The 19,095-nt window shown below is 40.7% G+C and overlaps 3 protein-coding genes across 4 annotated transcripts in view; 2 read left to right on the top strand and 1 right to left on the bottom strand.

The window, feature by feature from the left end:
• LOC134750993 (probable aminopeptidase NPEPL1) overlaps positions 1-10,027 on the top strand; it is a 39,682-nt gene extending 29,655 nt beyond the window's left edge. The window contains exon 11 of the mRNA XM_063686297.1: positions 3,012-10,027. Coding sequence (XP_063542367.1) covers positions 3,012-3,116 — 105 coding nt within the window. The 3' untranslated portion in view covers positions 3,117-10,027. The remainder of the gene's footprint in view (positions 1-3,011) is intronic.
• A 609-nt stretch (positions 10,028-10,636) lies between these two features.
• Positions 10,637-19,095, bottom strand: part of LOC134750983 (coactosin-like protein) — a 34,216-nt gene continuing 25,757 nt past the window's right edge. For both annotated transcript variants that reach the window (XM_063686287.1, XM_063686286.1), the window contains exons 2-5: positions 17,101-17,183; positions 16,487-16,597; positions 15,256-15,385; positions 10,637-11,631 (exon numbers count right to left, since the gene is read on the bottom strand). In XM_063686287.1, coding sequence (XP_063542357.1) covers positions 11,515-11,631; positions 15,256-15,385; positions 16,487-16,597; positions 17,101-17,183 — 441 coding nt within the window. In that variant the 3' untranslated portion in view covers positions 10,637-11,514. The remainder of the gene's footprint in view (positions 11,632-15,255; positions 15,386-16,486; positions 16,598-17,100; positions 17,184-19,095) is intronic.
• Positions 12,605-14,127, top strand: LOC134750974 (origin recognition complex subunit 5). Its single transcript, XM_063686274.1, has one exon. The coding sequence runs from the start codon at positions 12,684-12,686 to the stop codon at positions 14,070-14,072; it is 1,389 nt and encodes a 462-aa protein (XP_063542344.1). The 5' UTR covers positions 12,605-12,683; the 3' UTR covers positions 14,073-14,127.

The following is a 19,095-nucleotide window of genomic DNA, read 5'->3' as shown; positions in this document are numbered from 1 at the left end:
GTCGACATGGCCTCGCCCGCACACGAGGTACGTATACATTAAACTAGTGATGTACGTACATGTACACAGGACCGCAGCAACGCGCAGCCATCCTGCGCCGGGCTGTTCATCCTGGCGCACCTCGGGTTCGACTTCCCCGGCACGTGGCTGCACGTCGACATGGCCTCGCCCGCACACGAGGTACGTATACATTAAACTAGTGATGTACGTACATGTACACAGGACCGCAGCAACGCGCAGCCATCCTGCGCCGGGTTGTTCATCCTGGTGCACCTCGGGTTCGACTTCCCCGGCACGTGGCTGCACGTCGACATGGCCTCGCCCGCACACGAGGTACGTATACATTAAACTAGTGATGTACGTACATGTACACAGGACCGCAGCAACGCGCAGCCATCCTGCGCCGGGCTGTTCATCCTGGTGCACCTCGGGTTCGACTTCCCCGGCACGTGGCTGCACGTCGACATGGCCTCGCCCGCACACGAGGTACGTATACATTAAACTAGTGATGTACGTACATGTACACAGGACCGCAGCAACGCTCAGCCATCCTGCGCCGGGCTGTTCATCCTGGTGCACCTCGGGTTCGACTTCCCCGGCACGTGGCTGCACGTCGACATGGCCTCGCCCGCACACGAGGTACGTATACATTAAACTAGTGATGTACGTACATGTACACAGGACCGCAGCAACGCGCAGCCATCCTGCGCCGGGCTGTTCATCCTGGCGCACCTCGGGTTCGACTTCCCCGGCACGTGGCTGCACGTCGACATGGCCTCGCCCGCACACGAGGTACGTATACATTAAACTAGTGATGTACGTACATGTACACAGGACCGCAGCAACGCGCAGCCATCCTGCGCCGGGCTGTTCATCCTGGTGCACCTCGGGTTCGACTTCCCCGGCACGTGGCTGCACGTCGACATGGCCTCGCCCGCACACGAGGTACGTATACATTAAACTAGTGATGTACGTACATGTACACAGGACCGCAGCAACGCGCAGCCATCCTGCGCCGGGCTGTTCATCCTGGCGCACCTCGGGTTCGACTTCCCCGGCACGTGGCTGCACGTCGACATGGCCTCGCCCGCACACGAGGTACGTATACATTAAACTAGTGATGTACGTACATGTACACAGGACCGCAGCAACGCGCAGCCATCCTGCGCCGGGCTGTTCATCCTGGTGCACCTCGGGTTCGACTTCCCCGGCACGTGGCTGCACGTCGACATGGCCTCGCCCGCACACGAGGTACGTATACATTAAACTAGTGATGTACGTACATGTACACAGGACCGCAGCAACGCTCAGCCATCCTGCGCCGGGCTGTTCATCCTGGTGCACCTCGGGTTCGACTTCCCCGGCACGTGGCTGCACGTCGACATGGCCTCGCCCGCACACGAGGTACGTATACATTAAACTAGTGATGTACGTACATGTACACAGGACCGCAGCAACGCGCAGCCATCCTGCGCCGGGCTGTTCATCCTGGCGCACCTCGGGTTCGACTTCCCCGGCACGTGGCTGCACGTCGACATGGCCTCGCCCGCACACGAGGTACGTATACATTAAACTAGTGATGTACGTACATGTACACAGGACCGCAGCAACGCTCAGCCATCCTGCGCCGGGCTGTTCATCCTGGTGCACCTCGGGTTCGACTTCCCCGGCACGTGGCTGCACGTCGACATGGCCTCGCCCGCACACGAGGTACGTATACATTAAACTAGTGATGTACGTACATGTACACAGGACCGCAGCAACGCTCAGCCATCCTGCGCCGGGCTGTTCATCCTGGTGCACCTCGGGTTCGACTTCCCCGGCACGTGGCTGCACGTCGACATGGCCTCGCCCGCACACGAGGTACGTATACATTAAACTAGTGATGTATGTACATGTACACAGGACCGCAGCAACGCGCAGCCATACGTATACACATTCTAATAATTTTTTCACTTCTCATGCTCGTAAAGTTCGACTTTAAGTCGTGCGTAAACGACATAAAGTTGCTTATTACCTTCTAGAGCATAGTTTTTTTTTTATTATTATAAACTGATCGGCGATTGGCCCTAGTCACACCTGATGGAAAGTGAAGACATGGCCTAAGATGGAGCTCACCGGTTCAGTAACAGCCTATTCACTCTTGTTTTAAAGAGACCGAGGTCGTATTGATCAGGGAATACAGATGGCGGGAGCGCATTCCATTCCTTAGCCGTCCGTACCAAAAAGGAGGAGGCAAAACGTTTCGTCCGAACGAATGGAATGTGGACCACGAACGGGTGCATTCGCTCCCCGCGCCTGGATGTCCGAAGTAGTAAAATCATCTATAGCGACCCTTATTGCCTAAAGTCCTGTATTTGCCATACAAACTGCCAGCCCCGCGCGGCGCGCCCGCGACACAACCGAGTACAATTTACTTTAGTCTTGAATAAATACGGTCAAATAACCTAAAATATTGGATATTTTTGTATATTTTACTCACACTCGAAGTGAAAAGCAGAGTGTATAACTCAGGCATAAATGTCCATTTTTATCCTCGACTATATTAGTAAATTGCCTCAGATAAAAATGGATCGCTGGATGGCGGAATGGATGAAACTTAAAATTATTAAAAATAAAATAAAAAATAAGTTGTAGGGTTCGTTTCGGCAAATGTTTTTTTCGGGAATTTTTCCAAATTTCGTTTTTTTCGGTTGTTGTTCCAGTTCTATTCAGAAAAATTAAATTCGTCACACACAATGCCACTGATGAGTGATGACAGTGTCAATGCCATAAACAAACACATTAGACATGCAACCTTAACCTTAAGCATATTGAAAAATACATTGTTTTTTCGAAAGAAACTTGAGAAAAACGAGCCGTTTTGAAATTTTCCCGAAGTTTTCCCGGTTTTTTCAACGCTAGGTAAGATTGAAGGGTTTTTTATAAGGGGTAAGATGAACGTAGGCGTTAATTTTGTATGCATTATCTTTCCTACACTTTTGGTACGTATTTAGTATTGTGTTCCTCAGGGCGAGCGTGCGACCGGGTACGGCGTGGCGCTGCTCACCGTGCTGTTCGGGTCGCTCACACAAAACAAGCTGCTGAAGGCGCTCTGCCCTCCCGAATCCTCCTAACACACCTCACACTCACCTACAATCGCCATCAGATATAAGTATGAATTTTCTCAAATGATTATAACGCCTAAGACCCTAAACTGTTAAACAAAAGCCATTGTTTCTTTCGCGGTCAGCTTCCGTTTTGAGCGCGTGTCAACAGTGGCGTAACTAGGGGGGGGGGCAGAGGGGGCAAGTGCCCCGGGCGCCATCCAAGGGGGGGCGCCAAAATGAGCAAAAGGCAGCAGCGGGGAAACTTTTGTCAGTCGTCAGGGGGCGCAAATTTGGTGACTGCCCCGGGCACCATATTCTCTAGCTACGCCCCTGCGTGTCAAAGCAACATTAAAAAGCTGCTATATCGTATTGATTTTAAGGTTCAAATCTATGTAATAATATTAGCGCTCGCCTTCTTTGAGGCGGTTGATCGTACTAAATTACCAAAACATGTTAGATGTATATTCTAACCTTAAAACCACCGCCATACAGTTGCTTTTTAGGTTTCCGTACCCAAAGGGTAATAACGCGACCCTATTACTAAGACTCCGCTGTCCGTCTGTCACCAGATTGTATCTCATGAACCGTGATAGCTAGACAGTTGAAATTTTCACAGATGATGTATTTCTGTTGCCGCTATAACAACAAATACTAAAAAGTACTGAACCCTCGGTGGGCGAGTCCGACTCGCACTTGGCCGGTTTTTAAATGACTTTGTTGCTTTGACGCTTGACATATACAGAAGCTAACCGCTCGCACAAAAGAAACAATGGCTTTTGTTTAACAGATTAAATTCTGTTTTTTTTATTCCGTAGACTACAATGACATTTCATGTGGTACTAAGAAATGTCATGTCTTACACATGAAACGTCATTTTAGTCTACGGAATAAAAAAACAGACCTTAGAGTCTTAGGCGTTAAAATCATTTGAGAAAATTCATACTTATACATCGGAGCGGCCAAGGTGCTCACAAATATCTGAACACGCCTCTATTGTCACTGAGTTAGTGTGTGTGTTCAGATATTTTTGAGCACCTCAGCCGTTCCGATATATCTGATGGCGACACAACATATCGACAATAACGGAAGAGGACTCTTCAAGTCTCACCTATAATTTTTTTGTTAATGAAAAAATTATAAATGCATCGCCTTGACTTCGCTTAGCAGCCGGCTCTGATAAGTATAATAAATAATAATAATAGACAGTAATATTTTCAGCCAAAATTAGCCTCACATTTGAGTATTAAATATGTATTTCTCTAAAAATACATATTTCAGCTGAGTCATTGACAGTGGTAACTCCATACATCAGTTTTCGCGCCTTATTTCGTAGTCGACATCTAGCGTCGAGTAGCGGAACTCTCAGTACTGCTACTCGACGCTAGATGTAGCGGCAAACAGTCTAATGCTCAACCATAGAGTAACTTATACTAGAGCGGTACTGTCATAGTAAATTTTGTAACCACAGTAAATTCACTGCCATCTGTCGACACACTTTACAACTAAAAATGAAGATTTATAAAAATACGATAGAATGTATTTAAATATAGATAAATGATTTTTTTTATTTGCATTAATTATTTTTATGATTTTGACCCATGTTCTTTCACTGATATGCGTTAAAATTGTTAAATAACAAACGAAACCGTCAACGCCATCTATACGACTGTAGGCCAAAACTAGTAGCGCCCTCTGAACGAGAATCAAATTTTCTTGATTTTCGAGGCACGTTTTTTCCTTAGACTGTATCCATCTATTACGGAGTTATATCTATCTTTGGCTCAACGATTTTCATCTAATATTATAACCAGAGCAGTAGGAGTTGAAACTAGAGTTCCGGTTACTCTGTTTATAATATTAGCTGAAAATGGGGTTGGCTGGTCGAAATAATTAGCAGATGGCGCCTGTATAGCTTGCCCTGTCAATCCCTAGAATTGTGTCAAATTTTTGTTTTTTTAATGCCCAGCCCTTTAAGCCAAATCTCATAGAAAAAGGGGCAAGCTATGATGGCGCCATCTCTGCAAACCTTTGACAGTTGCCAACCCCATTGTTGAGCATTAGCCTTTTTGTTTGCCGCTACATCTATTGTCGAGTACTGAGAATTCCGCTACTTGGCGCTAGATGTCGACTACGAAATAAGGCGCGTTTTGGTAATAAAACGGATGTATGGAGTTACCACTCTTTCTGTACTTATATTTCTCTATGGCCATTGACATATATCTAAAGACGGGGCTTACGGGCACTAAGAATGGTGATAGGTTCAGTGACGTCACTCACGAATTCGAGCCAATCGTACAGTCTTACGCAACTAGTTGCGACCAATCGCACGCGTGATGCTAACTCATGAACCAATCGCGTGGGGTTAGACTGCCTTTAGATAAAGTATGAATTAGCCTCATGCATGAAGTTTATATTTAAACGAAATATGTTTTATTCGGATGTTTGTTACCGTTATATCATGTTACAAATGCATTTCCGTTTTTAAATTACCATTGAATTACTTAAAATTATAAATAAAAAGTACAATAATTTGCCCGCGAAAAGCTAGTGAGCGAAACGCTCGAAACGCCACGTGACGTCACGCGTTCGACAGATTAGTGTCATTAGTAGCAAATGTCAGTTGGGCCGCCCAACGTGTGACGTCATCACGCTCTGTCGAATTCGCGCCAAAAATTATGAGCGTTTCAACCGCTCAAAAATTTTCAACATTTTAAATATTTTTTAATAAAATAATGTTAAGGTTTACGAAAGTATTTTTATCATTTCCGGTGTTCCAACGATATAAATTATGAATCCAAAAATAAAAATAAATTGATGCATGGAGCTAATTTTCTCAGATGAAATTTCGGGCTCGGGCCCTAATCTGTTAAACAAAGTTTTTTTTTTTTTAAGAGTGGTCCTCAGCACGTGTCAAAGCAACCATGTCGTTTAAAAAACAACTCTCGTGATTAGTATTAAGGTTCAAATTTATGTGACAGCTCATTTAGAGAACAATCGGCGTGGGCTTTTTGGAGATAAAAATCTCCGAATGGGCTGTTTTATGAATTTGAACCATTTATGTAGAATGGTAAATTTGCTTGTTTCTGTAACTTATGTATGCTATTAGCATTAAACAGTGTAACAACAGCATAAAGGAAACAATACCCATTAATTATGTATCACACGAATTTCGAGGTTTTTTGACCCCTCCCCCCTTCTTGTCACATTTGGCAAACCCCTCCCCCTGGTGTGACGTCACATTTTTTCAATGAAGTATTATTAATATTTATTCAAACTATTTTTGACAAAAGAAATATTAGTACTTTTATAACCCAAAACAGATTAAAGAAAATGAAATGATTAAAAACGATTATAAATTAAAGTGACATCATAAAGTTTGTGACTCTCCCCTCCCCCCCTCCCCCCTCCCCCTTAGGGCCCGAGCCCGAAAAAATCATTTGAGATAATTCATACTATATATGTCAATGAGCTGAGTCATATGGAACCCTTTTATTCGAATTGAGTGGTATATTTTTGTTGTTGTCCTTTTTCCCTAAACTACTTCTTAAGACCTCGTGTAATGTTGTATTTTACATAATAAATTCATTTTATTTTTTATTTAGAAAACATATTGTTTAGCTTGTAAAGACTTGTACAATGAGGGCTATCGTTTTTTTGCTCACCAGTTGGCGCCTCTGTTGATGGTGGTCCAAAAGACTAAAGAACAGCTGTCAGTCATTGAAGTGATGGAAAAGACCACCATCTACACTAGCGCCCCTAGCGGCGAATTCTTACGCGTTAGCCCTCATTATGTTACAACCATAATTCAATTATTAATTATAATTATAAGCTGCAATTATTAGAAAAAGGTTAAACAATTCTTGACATGTCTTTTTATTGAAAAACACTTGATAAATAAGTTACAGCAAAATATGTAACAATTATATAGCAATAACATTTACATTATTTTGGTTTCATAAATAATAGTTACAATTTTTTTAAAGCGTTTTAAGATTGTTTACCAAATTTCTAATGCTAAAGAAAACGAGGTATAGTAAACTACCGATATATTCGACGTTATAATTTTAACATTTTAATATTAATAAAAAAAAACGACTTGGACTCATTTTATCCGGATTGGCGGGACACTACAAACGACAGGGTCGAGTGGAGGAAACGAGGGGAGGCCTTTGCCCAGCAGTGGGACACTAAACAAGGCTAGTAAAAAAAAAAAAAAATTTTGTAAGCATTATCTTGCATTTTAATGGCATTTCTACTCTTATAACACGTTTATTATTTCTCGACTTCTATAACTAGTTAAAAATTAATTACTTTTAAACTAAATGGACAAAATGCTCAAAAATATCTTGTCACGGTTGACACTTAGAGCCACCCAACACTAGCGTCTCCCATACATAGTATATACAAGTAGTTATAGACATGAAACCGAGCGACCAGGGGTAAGAGAAAGACATATTTCATGTATTGACAGTTTCATGTATAGCAGCATAATCCTTTTTCTCTTTCACTCTTATAAATTTCGGTATTTCGCCATCGCTTCCTTGCTATGATGCCATAACCCGACCATGAAAAAAATGCCCGGTCGGTGATAAAGACAAAGCATGGCACTATTTCCTCTTTCCTCTTATAGGAATCGCAATAAGACTATCTTTCTCTATCAAAGAGTGTCAGACCCTTGGCGTCTAATCAACTCTATGGCTGCTCCTCGACGCAACCACAGAATAAATAGTAGTACTAGGGTACAGAAAGGACACTTCCTACAAAACCGAAGTTTGACAGCGGTTCAGGGTCGAATCATGCTGTCCCTTTCTAATGTAAAATTGTGAATGTTGTGTTGTGTGTGTTGTGAATTGTAAAATTTGTAATTTTATGAAAAAAGGAATATGAATATAGCACTATCCCTTTCGGCTATTTAGGATTGTCAAATATTTTATCTGTGGTCGTGCACGCAAAGGGACGTCAAGTTGTGCCAACCCTAATGATTGCTCGGAGAAATGCTGAGCCGAGCGGAGCCGAGAATGCCCGAAAGGAGTGTTTCCCCCACTGACGCAACGTTAGTGCTACTGCGGCGACGCCATTTTCCACAGCGCTGACTAGATGCAGACGCTAGTGTGTGGTGGCCCTTACAGTACATATCTTGCGATACGCTTTTCTTGCGCCCGTGTGTGATAAGCTTTATTTTTTGACAATATAACGAAACGTTTAAAAAGTAGACTTGTATTCTCCATACAATTTCTTGCCTTAAAAAAATTATGTAATAAATATACTGAATACATACTTCTAAGCTCCTTAAGAAGCGTATGTATACAGGGTGGCTAAAAAATAAGTGCATTCCCATTGCCAGGGAGGTTTTGAGATTATACTGAGCAACTTTTGCTATGGGCACAACCCTGAAATCGCGAAAAAATTTTTGGCTGTTTCATACATTTTGGCTGGTCCATTTTCTATGTGAGGGTAAATTTTTTTTTCGCGATTTCGTGGTTGGTCCCATAGTAAAAGTTGCTCAGTATAATCCCAAAAACTCCCTGGCAACGGGAATGCACTTATATTTTAGCCATCCTATACAGAATTATTTCGTTTATTTATCTCTGACCAAACTGTGTAGATATTTATGCTTTTTTTTCTGATAAATGTATTTGCTGACTATAGACTGTACGCTGGTGGATCACACTTTTGTTGTATAATATACATAATAAATAACTGTTGCCATTAGTGTGATAATTTTATAATTAAATAACCAATTGTAAGTGACTTCCTTAGGACAAAATATGTGTCGTTTTCAAGCAAAAGGTGCCACATTGTCGCTTGCCATAAGGACCTTGCCAAGTTAAGTAAACCATAGAGTAACTTATACATACTGTGCCTTTAACAGTTTTTTTGAAAAGTTTTCAGAAATAATAATATGACATAGATGCATCAAGGCGGTTTGTTTACAGAGGACCTACCGGGAAACGCGAATCCGAAATTTCGCTATCTGCCTCTTTATCGCTCGAACGTGCAAGAGTGACAGAGATGTTGGATAACGAAATTTCTATTTTCTAGTTCCTATCCTCAGATTGTGGTAGTGGCGCACAAGGCAGAGTTTCGCGTAATATTCCCTGTTGAAAAACTTATCTAGTGACCTATGTAATTACTTCGAACCCATTCGTTACAATAAAGTTGTAATTGAAAGCATTCTGTGACGTCACAACAAATCGACCTTTTAATAGATTATTGTTCATTTTTTCTTTATGCTAAGACAATAATATTATTAATTACCTTAAACAAGCAAATATACTTAAGGAAGTCACAACTATACTCTGATTTGTAATTAAATTCCAAAAACTAACCTCACTTAGATCCTTTTTCTTTCGTAATAATTTTTGACGACCGGTCTGGCCTAGTGGGTAGTGACCCTGCCTGTGAAGCCGATGGTCCTGGGTTTGAATCCCGGTAAGGGCATTTATTTGTGTGATGAGCACAGATATTTGTTCCTGAGTCATGGGTGTTTTCTATGTATTTATATATTATATATATCGTTGTCTGAGTACCCATAACACAAGCCTCCTTGGGCTTACCGTGGGACTTAGTCAATCTGTGTAAGAATGTCCTATAATATTTATTTATTTATAATGGAAAATATGTAAAGAAGTAAGAAATTTCCCTTTTACATACTCTAGCATTTAAAATAAATAAAGATGTATCCTTTTAGCTTTGTTTAGTTCCTTAAAACATGCTTAAAGAGAAAAAGTGAGGTTAGATTATTGGAATTTAATTATAAATCAGAGTTTAAATAATAAGTGCACAATAATAACAAGCAATAATTTAGAGATAAGCGCTAAATGTGTTCTATAGAGCCAAATCACTAAGCCATTATATCAAGTTGAAGGTAGTTTCATATTTTATTATAAGTCCAGCATTTGTGTAAGGTTTTTGCTAAATAAATATTAGAAAATGTATCGGTTGTTTAATTTATTTAATTTATTAATACTGAAATGTACTACTTAAAATGTATTTTTGTAAGATCATCACTTTTCCTTTACAATAACACAGAATAAATAATAGTACCGTACAGAAAGGACACTTCCTACTAGAGTTGTGCCATTCCCGGTAACATTCCCCATTTTGTATGGGCAAATTTCTCGCTCGGTAACATTCCCCATACAAAATGGGTAATGTTACCGGGAACGGCACAACTCTACTTCCTACAAAACCTAAGTGACAGCGATTCAGGAACGAGTCGTGCTGTTCCTTTCTAATGTATGGCACATCCCTTTCGGCTATTTAAGGGTTGTCAAAATTAGTCATTATCTTATCTGTGGTCGTATACGCAAAGGAACTTCAAGTTGTGAAACCCCTATTGCTCGTAGCAATGCTGAACCGAACGGAGCCGAGAATGCCCAAAAGGAGTAGTGTTTCCCCACTGGTATGACCACAAGGCCCTCCACACCCATGCGCGAATCGCGGCGCGAAGCCGAATCCACACTCGCGTTTGCGGCTTCGCGCCGCGTAGTCTGGAGCGGCTACGGGTTCATTGGAAAGAATATGTTTTCGAAATGAAATACGAGTTTTGTTGGTTAATTGTATTTACTTCAGTTGATTTACCAATAATAATTATATAACACTAATCAATGTATAGGTATAAGCCCATTAAATCCGAATTTTGTATACAATGTAAATTTCGACATGTTCAGTACAAAGTAGACAAAAAATAAATGCACTTACGCGCCTTCTACATGGCAACTTTTACTATTTTTTGGCAAGTATCTTATTATAATAAATACCAAATAATTGCACGTGACTCGTATATAAAACTCGACCCCTAAGCGACCGACGTGGTTAATTTCACTTAAAAAAATAGACTTATCATCATGCGAAATAAATAATGTTTATATATAGATGACTAATTAAATTTTATAAAAAAAAACAAAAGCACAAGAAAAAATAAAACTTCGGCCGCTAATACCCTCGATTTAAATAGAAAAAACTTGCCCTGCTTTTTAATAGATCAAAAAATACCGCAACGGAACATAAAGGCCGTATAAGGTGAGCCGACCCCAAGTAAAGCCTGACCAGAAATATATGATCATTGTCAAGAGGGCGCTGTTATTCTCATGTATAGTGACAGTTCAGTACAGTATGAAAAATTAGTTCCAGTAAAATTCCGCAACATGGCGCGTGATCATATATTCCTGGTCAGGCTTTAAATGGTATATAATGTTCGTCCTACACCATCGCAGCGCACCAAGGTCACTGGTCAAGGTATTGTGCGACGCACCCATAAGTAAGAGCGAGAAAGAGATATCGCTTTCTCGCTCTTACTTATGGATGCGTCGTACAATGACCTTGGTGCGGTGCGACGGTGTGTTACGGCCTTAAGGCTACGAAGAAGAAGGAGGAGAAGAACAGAACAAAAGGCGGTTTTTTTAAGTGGCTATTGTGCGGCTCATAAGTCCCGGATCCCAGTGCCGTAGTTAGCGCCGCCCGCCCTGTTCAGGGCATCCTTGAATTGATCTATGTCTATTTCGGCTTGGCTCTCCAACTGTAGCTCCACTGCGAAATTCTGGAATGAAATACAATGATGTCATTATTCTGTGAAAAGTCCGGTTCAAACTACGCGGCGAGAAGGCGCGAACGCGAGTGTGGAGTCGATTTGGCTGATAGCGAACTAGACTTTACACTCGCGTTCGCGGCTTCGCGCTCGAGTGTGGAGGGACTAAAAGAGTATGATCAAAGAGAATAGAGTGTATATAGAGTTACTGTCATAGTAAATTTTGTAAGTCACAGTAAATTTACTGCCATCTATCGAAACAGCATTAAAACTAAAAATGAAAATTATATATATAATAATGTAAAGCCTCACCAGTAATATATGATCATAGTCAAGAGGGCGCTGTTATTTTCATGTATAGGGTGACAGTAGTAAAGTATGAAAAAATGAGTTCCAGTGAAATTCCGTCACATAGCGCGTGATCATATATATTCCTGGTTAGGCTATGTTTTCTTTTTTTTAGAACGCCATATGATTTTGATCCATGTTCTTTCACTGATATGTGTTAAAATTGTTAAATATCAAACGAGCAACGCTATCTACCCGAGTATAGGCCAAAGGTGTGGCGCCATCTATTCGAGAATATTTTTTGTCTTGATTTCCGAGGCACATTTTTTCCTTAGACTACTTCTTACTTCTTATACGGAGTTACATATATCTTTGGTATGATCAAGGAACTGGGGGCCTACTGCGTTAACCGAAATTAGCAAATTGCTGGGACTTTTCTCTTTTACTCCGATGAAGGCGTAATTAGAGTGACAGAGAAAGATGCCAGCAATATGGAAACTTCGATTTTCGCGGCTATAGCCCTGATAACTTCATGCCTGATCGTTGTGCAAAATATACACAAGATGGCGCTTGCGAGATGCTTCACATAGTATAATCGTCATAGGTAGACGGCAACGAATTTATTTCGATACGCCAAACCAACGAACGAAACGCAACGAGTGGCATCGACCCGAACGATCTTCACTTCACTAGACTTGACACTTATCATCACCTGTCAAAGTCATGGCGCGCATCAGCTAACCGTCGAGTTTTTATTTATTGTTAATCGTTATAAAATGGAGGAAATATACAAAAAAGTTCCGTGCAGAGATAACCAGTTAAGTGAGCTGTTTAACCTTCTCGGCGACTACGACGAGCCTTTACCATGCGCGCTATTTATCTCCGGAAGTATGGCCACAGGGAAGAGTCTGTGCGTGAACACAGCGCTCCGGCACTTGGGCTATAAACACATAATTATCAACTGTATCGAGTGTTATTCTCCTAAAATCATATACGAGAGCATCTTATGTGAGCTCAGCGAAGACGAGTCGGACACGAAATGTGATTCTTTACAGGAACTTGTAAACGGTTTGAATCGCGTCGGGAAGAAGCAAAACCGCTATGAACCGACCGTAATAGTGTTTGACAAGGCTGAGAGGCTTCGTACTATGGACCAGAGCATAATGAGCGCGTTACTTAGACTGAGAGAACTCTGTAAGCTCAATGTTTGTACAATTTTCATTTCACATATAATTTACGAGAATTTCTACTTCAAAATGGGAGTTCGAGAGCCAATCACGATATATTTCAACAATTATAATAAAGAAGAACTGTTCAAGATCATATTCCTATACCACAAATCTTTTATACACCATCTGTTAACCAATTACGATGTGCACAAAGATGTACAAGTTGAGTTAGAGAAACCAGAGTTATTTGCAAACTTTCTAAACGCTTTTTTGAGCGTATTCTACCGTCCGTGTCGAGATCTGATCGAATTACAACATATGGCTCGTGTAAACTTCGTTAAATACTGTGAACCGATCATTAAAAACGAAATACAAGCACATGATCTACCGAAATTATGGCGGCATATATCACCAATATTAAAGGCTAGTTTGGAATTGTTATATTTACGTATAAGCTCTTCAGCTCCAAGCATGCCTTCCCCGGGAAAAGAAAACAATGACTGGGTGCAAAAGACGTACAATTTTGAAAACACTTTAAAAGAAGAACTTACGTCTACAAAAACTTTCGCACAAAGCTTCGAGCTGCCATACTACGCTAAATACCTTCTAATAGCTGCTTATCTAGCTAGCTATAATCCTCCAAAAGAAGACAAGCGTCTCTTCATGAAGAATCACGGGAAACAAAGAAAAAGGATGCAGCAAGTGAAGGCTAAAGCGAAAATCGCAGAAAAACTGAATACCCAGCTCGGACCGAAGGTGTTTACTTTAGATAGACTTTTAGCTATTTTCTACGCAATTTTAGAGGAAAAAATTGGTCTCACCAGTAACTTATTAGCTCAAATAGCAACGCTTGTGGAGTTGAAACTGATTGCGGGCAGTAAAGAGATAGATCTTGATACGGCCAAATATAAATGCATTGTGGGTTACGATTTCATTTCAGCCGTGGCCCAAACTGTTGGTTTTAATGTTAGGAAGTATTTGTATGATTTTATGTAAGGATAAGCTGTATGAATTATGTACTAATTTATTTTTTTAATACATGTACTTTGTCATAAAATGCCTTTACACCCCCCCCCCCCCCCCCCCCCCTACCCCTACCTAAAAGTTACGTAACACCCAAGTGACCAATTTTACCTAAGTCACAATTATGTCCAGCAAGTATAATCATAAAATTGAGTATGAAAGTGAAGGAAGCTAAAGAGGTATGTCAGGATCGTAGCAAGTGAAAATCCGGGGTCTCTGCCTACCCCTCTGGGAAATAGGCGTGATTATTAGTCGGTATGTATTTTATTTAATAAAAGAAAACATTGTCACGTAACTCCTTGTTCCAACCGCCCTTCCCGCCTCTGTAACGCATCGTATAACGTTTTACAGCCCTCCCCCCATAATTGTTTTCCATCATACTTTCTCGGAAACGTTCGTATTTGTCATGCTACTTCACTCAACGTCAGTACTTTTTGTACCGAGACTGACTGAAACAGCAAGACACGTTCGTACGTTTCCGTGAAAATACGATGGAAAATAATTATGCACTACAACTTTACCTAGTACATTTTATTAGAGCAATAACAATCAATTATATATACTGAATTAATTACTGAATTATATATACCGAAGTAATTTTAGTATACCTATATAAGGAAGGAATAGAGAAACAGAACATTTATATTTGCTAGCACGTAAAAATTATGTTTGCGTGCGACTGTTTTTTTGGAAATGACCAAAGACTGTCAAAATATACTTTATTTTCAGAAAGAAATAAACTTTTGGTTTGTTGACTCAGATGAGTTTCAGATAAAGACTACATGTGATAAACGTTACATGTATGATGCACTCACCGAACACGATAAGGATAACATATTTATTGAAATACAACAGGACGTCGCTATCGTGCCGACATCTAATCTTTGATTAAAATATGTATCTAGGACTATCGTTTTCAGGGAATTACCTAAATACTAGAATGAAGAACATTAGTCTTAAATAGACTTTAATACTAGTATTAATAGCTTATTCTACCTACGGTACAAGAAAAAGCAATCAGTGTTTACCACTTTATTGACCTCTCCCTTGAGTAGGGAACTATGAAAGTACCCATGAGGCTGACATGTTCACCTAGAGTGTCCAAAGCCTCAATAAAAACCAGATGAAAAAAATAGAATATAGGGTGACTACTTACAGAGATGATGTCCTTAATGATGGCCTTGTCAGTGGACATCTTGGCTCGGTTGATGACGGACACGTTGGGGCCCACCCAGGTCACAAGGAGGAACTTCTTGCGTTTCGACATCTCGTCGCCCATTTGCAACCTGAGGAAGCAAGACTAATTTTAGGGCTTAGAACATTCAACGGACTCCGATATTCTGCAAAGATATATATATTAACTCCGTATAAGAACCCACCCGTATATGTACCGTATGTTCTGTAAAATAAATGATAATTCAATTCAAAAGATAAGTAAAGTCTAAGAAAATCCGACCAATTCGGACTTGCGCACGAAGGGTTCCGTACCATTACGCAAAAAACGGCAAAAAATCACGTTTGGTATGGGAGCCCCACTTAAATATTAATTTTATCCTGTTATAGCGGCAACGGAAATACATTATCTGTGAAAATTTCAACTGTCTAGCTATCACGGTTCATGCGTTACAGCCTGGTGACAGACAGACAGCGGAGTCTTAGTAATGGGGTCGCGTTATGCCCTCGGGGTACGGAACCCTAAAAAACGTACCTCGGAAAATCAAGAAAAATTTATGCTCGAATTGATCGCGCCATACCTTTGGCCTATACTCGTGTAGATGGCGACACAGTTTGATATTTAACAATTTTAACACATATCAGTGAAAGAACATGGGTCAAAAAAAGTCATATGGCGTTAAAAAAAACATTTATCCATTAGTTTATTCATTTTCATTTTTGTTTTAATCATATGTCGAAAGATGGCGATAAATTTACTGTGACTACAAAATTACTATGACAATAACCCTCTATACACTCTATTGTCTTTGCTAGTAGCCTAGTCGGTATAGGTTGTTTTTGTGTGTTTATCAGTTTATCACAAATATTTGTTTCTGATTTATGGAATGACCTATGCTAAAACTTACCTGAGGTAGCCGAAAGCGCGCTCGTCATCATTGAAGAGTGAGTGCAGAACTCCGTTGATCCGCTTTCGCGGGCTGAACACACGATACGGGTACCTTAGATCTTGAACACCTTACCTGAAATAACTAGAAGTTACCTGAGCCAACTAGAACTTACCTGAGGTAGCCGAAAGCGCGCTGGTCATCGTTGAAGTGAGTGCGGAACTCCGTTGATCCGCTTTCGCGGGCTGAACACACGATACGGTTGCCTTAGATCTTGAACACCTTACCTGACATAACTAGAAGTTACCTAACCCAACTAGAACTTACCTAAGGTAGCCGAAAGCGCGCTCGTCGTCCTTGAAGTGAGTGCGGAACTCGGTGAAGTCGCTACCGCGGGCTGAACACACGATGCGGGTGCCTTCAAATTTGAACACCGCCCTAGAAAAGTTCAATTAAATATCAAATTTGACAACTCATGTAGATTTGGCTGTACAGCTCCGTACATGCGATAACTGGGGTATTGGCTGGTCGAAGTAAGCAGATGGCGCCAGCATAGCTTGCACTATCAATCCCTAGAATTGTGTCAAATTCTTGTTTTTTTAAAAGAATTTTATACCCTGTGGATGCCAACCCTTTAAGCCAAATCTCGTAAGCCCGTATCGCAGATCTGCGAACTCGACTCCACACTCGCATTAAACGCGGTAGCCCTCATACAAATACAATACAAAATACAAAATTATTTAATAAATTAGCTCTACAAAATGATCTAAAGGGATGGAGCCGCCCAGTAAGCATAAAAATGCCTGTGTCGGGAGACACCGCTCTCATGTTTTTAAATAGAGACAATAAGGCGTATAATCATAATCATAGAGGCGTGTTCTGATATTTGTGAGCACCTTGGGCGCTCCGATATATCTGATGGCGACTGTATTGGTACTCACCACTCGGTGGGTGAACCGTCGGAGCGCACATCGTCGTAGGCGGCGCGGATGGTATCCTTGTCCAGGCCCGTAGTCATCGTCACCTGGAGACAAACGAAACGATATTTAAAATTCGAATTTAAACTGTTGTCGAGACATAATAACGTTAAATAATTTCACGGTTTAGACTCACTTGTTTTAGTCACTCGCGCGACATGTTTCGGAGAGCCTAGGTTTCCTTTCTCAAGCACTAATAGTGTGAGCAACGTACGCAATACACGGTCGTCGTGAACGCTGCTCGCACTATTAGTGGTAACCGTAAAATTAATAATAATAATATATTTATTGCTTTCACATTGGTAATTATTTATTGATATCCATACTAAAATTATAAATGCGAAAGTCTGTCTGTCTGTGTGTTCCCTCTTCACGCTCAAACCGCTGAATCGATTTAGATGAAATTTGGCATAGAGATAGGTTGAGTCCCTGAGAAGGACATAGGATAGTTTTTATCCCGAAAAATCATCCCTTAAGAAAGTAAAAAGCGGGGTGGAATTGAGATAATTAACGGTGCCTGCTAATTTGTGTGCATAATATGCTCAAATTTAGATTGCTATGAATTTTTTTCCAGGCGCTATTCTTCTTACTCTAGCTGCGGTTACTAAGTTCACGCAGACGAAGTCGCGGGCAAAAGCTAATTTAATATATTTGTAAATTTTGTTTATCGAAGATTGTCCTCGTTCTTCTTCCTTGCGTTATCCCGGCTTCTTGCCACGGTTCATGGGAACCTGGGGTCCGCTTGGCAACTAACCCCAAGAATTTGCGTAGGCACTAGTTTTTACAAAGGCGACTGCCACCTTCCAACCCAGAGGGTAAACTAGGCCTTATTGGGATTAGTCCGGTTTCCTCACGATGTTTTCCTTCAACGAAAAGCGACTGGCAAATATCAAATGATATTTCGTACATAAGTTCCGAAAAACTCATTGGTACGAGCTGGGTTTTGAACCCTCGACCTCCGGATTGAAAGTCGCACGCTCTTACCGCTAGGCCACCAGCGCTTCCAAGATTGTCCTGTGTTTAAATTTCATTACCAAAAACAGTCAAACAAGTGGACAGCAAAGCATCAAGCATTATTTTTCAATTCCTAAGCTCCTTCCATTTGGAATTCTTATAAAAAACATGAATATTGTGCACGTTTGTAAGCAAATCGGTGAAAATTACGTTCCCATCCAACCACGGACAATGGAAACAATTAAAACAAACCTTATGTAAGCCAAATCACGAAAATTTATGCAATTAATATACAAACAATTCACTGAATTCACCAATTCGTCTCGCTTTCCACTGTCCCTTGCTGTCGGCAACAATCGTGAAAGTTCTATTCTCTCACGTCTTATCTTTCTTTAAAATTCCATTGCAAAGTGAACTTTATGACATGATGAATAAGGTTACATTTGTAACAATCAAATTGGACAAGATACGAGGTAATAAAAGTTATTAACAAACTGTTGTGATTTACGTGTTGTCTTGTCAGTATTTAACGTTGCTTTGAACCGTAAACCTTAATACGTACGAAATTAGGTTCATTTTGGAATAGTAAGGTGAAGTAATACGAGGTATGTAAAGTAATCGATGGTTTTCGTAATTAATTATAGTTAATCTTTCATCTTGGGTTAAAATATGATTCCGGTTAAGACAGAATTGGATTAAGAAACTGCGGTTCTATAATTATTTCAGCTTAATCAACATAGAAAATTTAAAACAAGAATTTTCCGTTTCACAGTAGGGGCGAAAAGGCTCGCCTTGCGATAAGAAAAATAAAAAATATATATAAATACTTCGTTGTGTCATTATTCATTACTAGCTTTTGCCCGCGACTTCGTCTGCGTGGACTTAGTAACCCCAGCTAGAGTAAGAATAGCGCCTGGAGAAAATCTTATAGCAATTATTCAATTTGTGCATATTATGCACACAAATTAGCAGACAGTTCATTAATTATCTCAATTCCATCCCGCT

The sequence above is a fragment of the Cydia strobilella genome, chromosome 21, assembly GCF_947568885.1.
Source record: "Cydia strobilella chromosome 21, ilCydStro3.1, whole genome shotgun sequence".
NCBI lineage: Eukaryota > Metazoa > Arthropoda > Insecta > Lepidoptera > Tortricidae > Cydia > Cydia strobilella.
The sequence above is the reverse complement of the archived record's forward strand: the minus strand, read 5'-3'. Positions and strand labels throughout refer to the sequence as shown.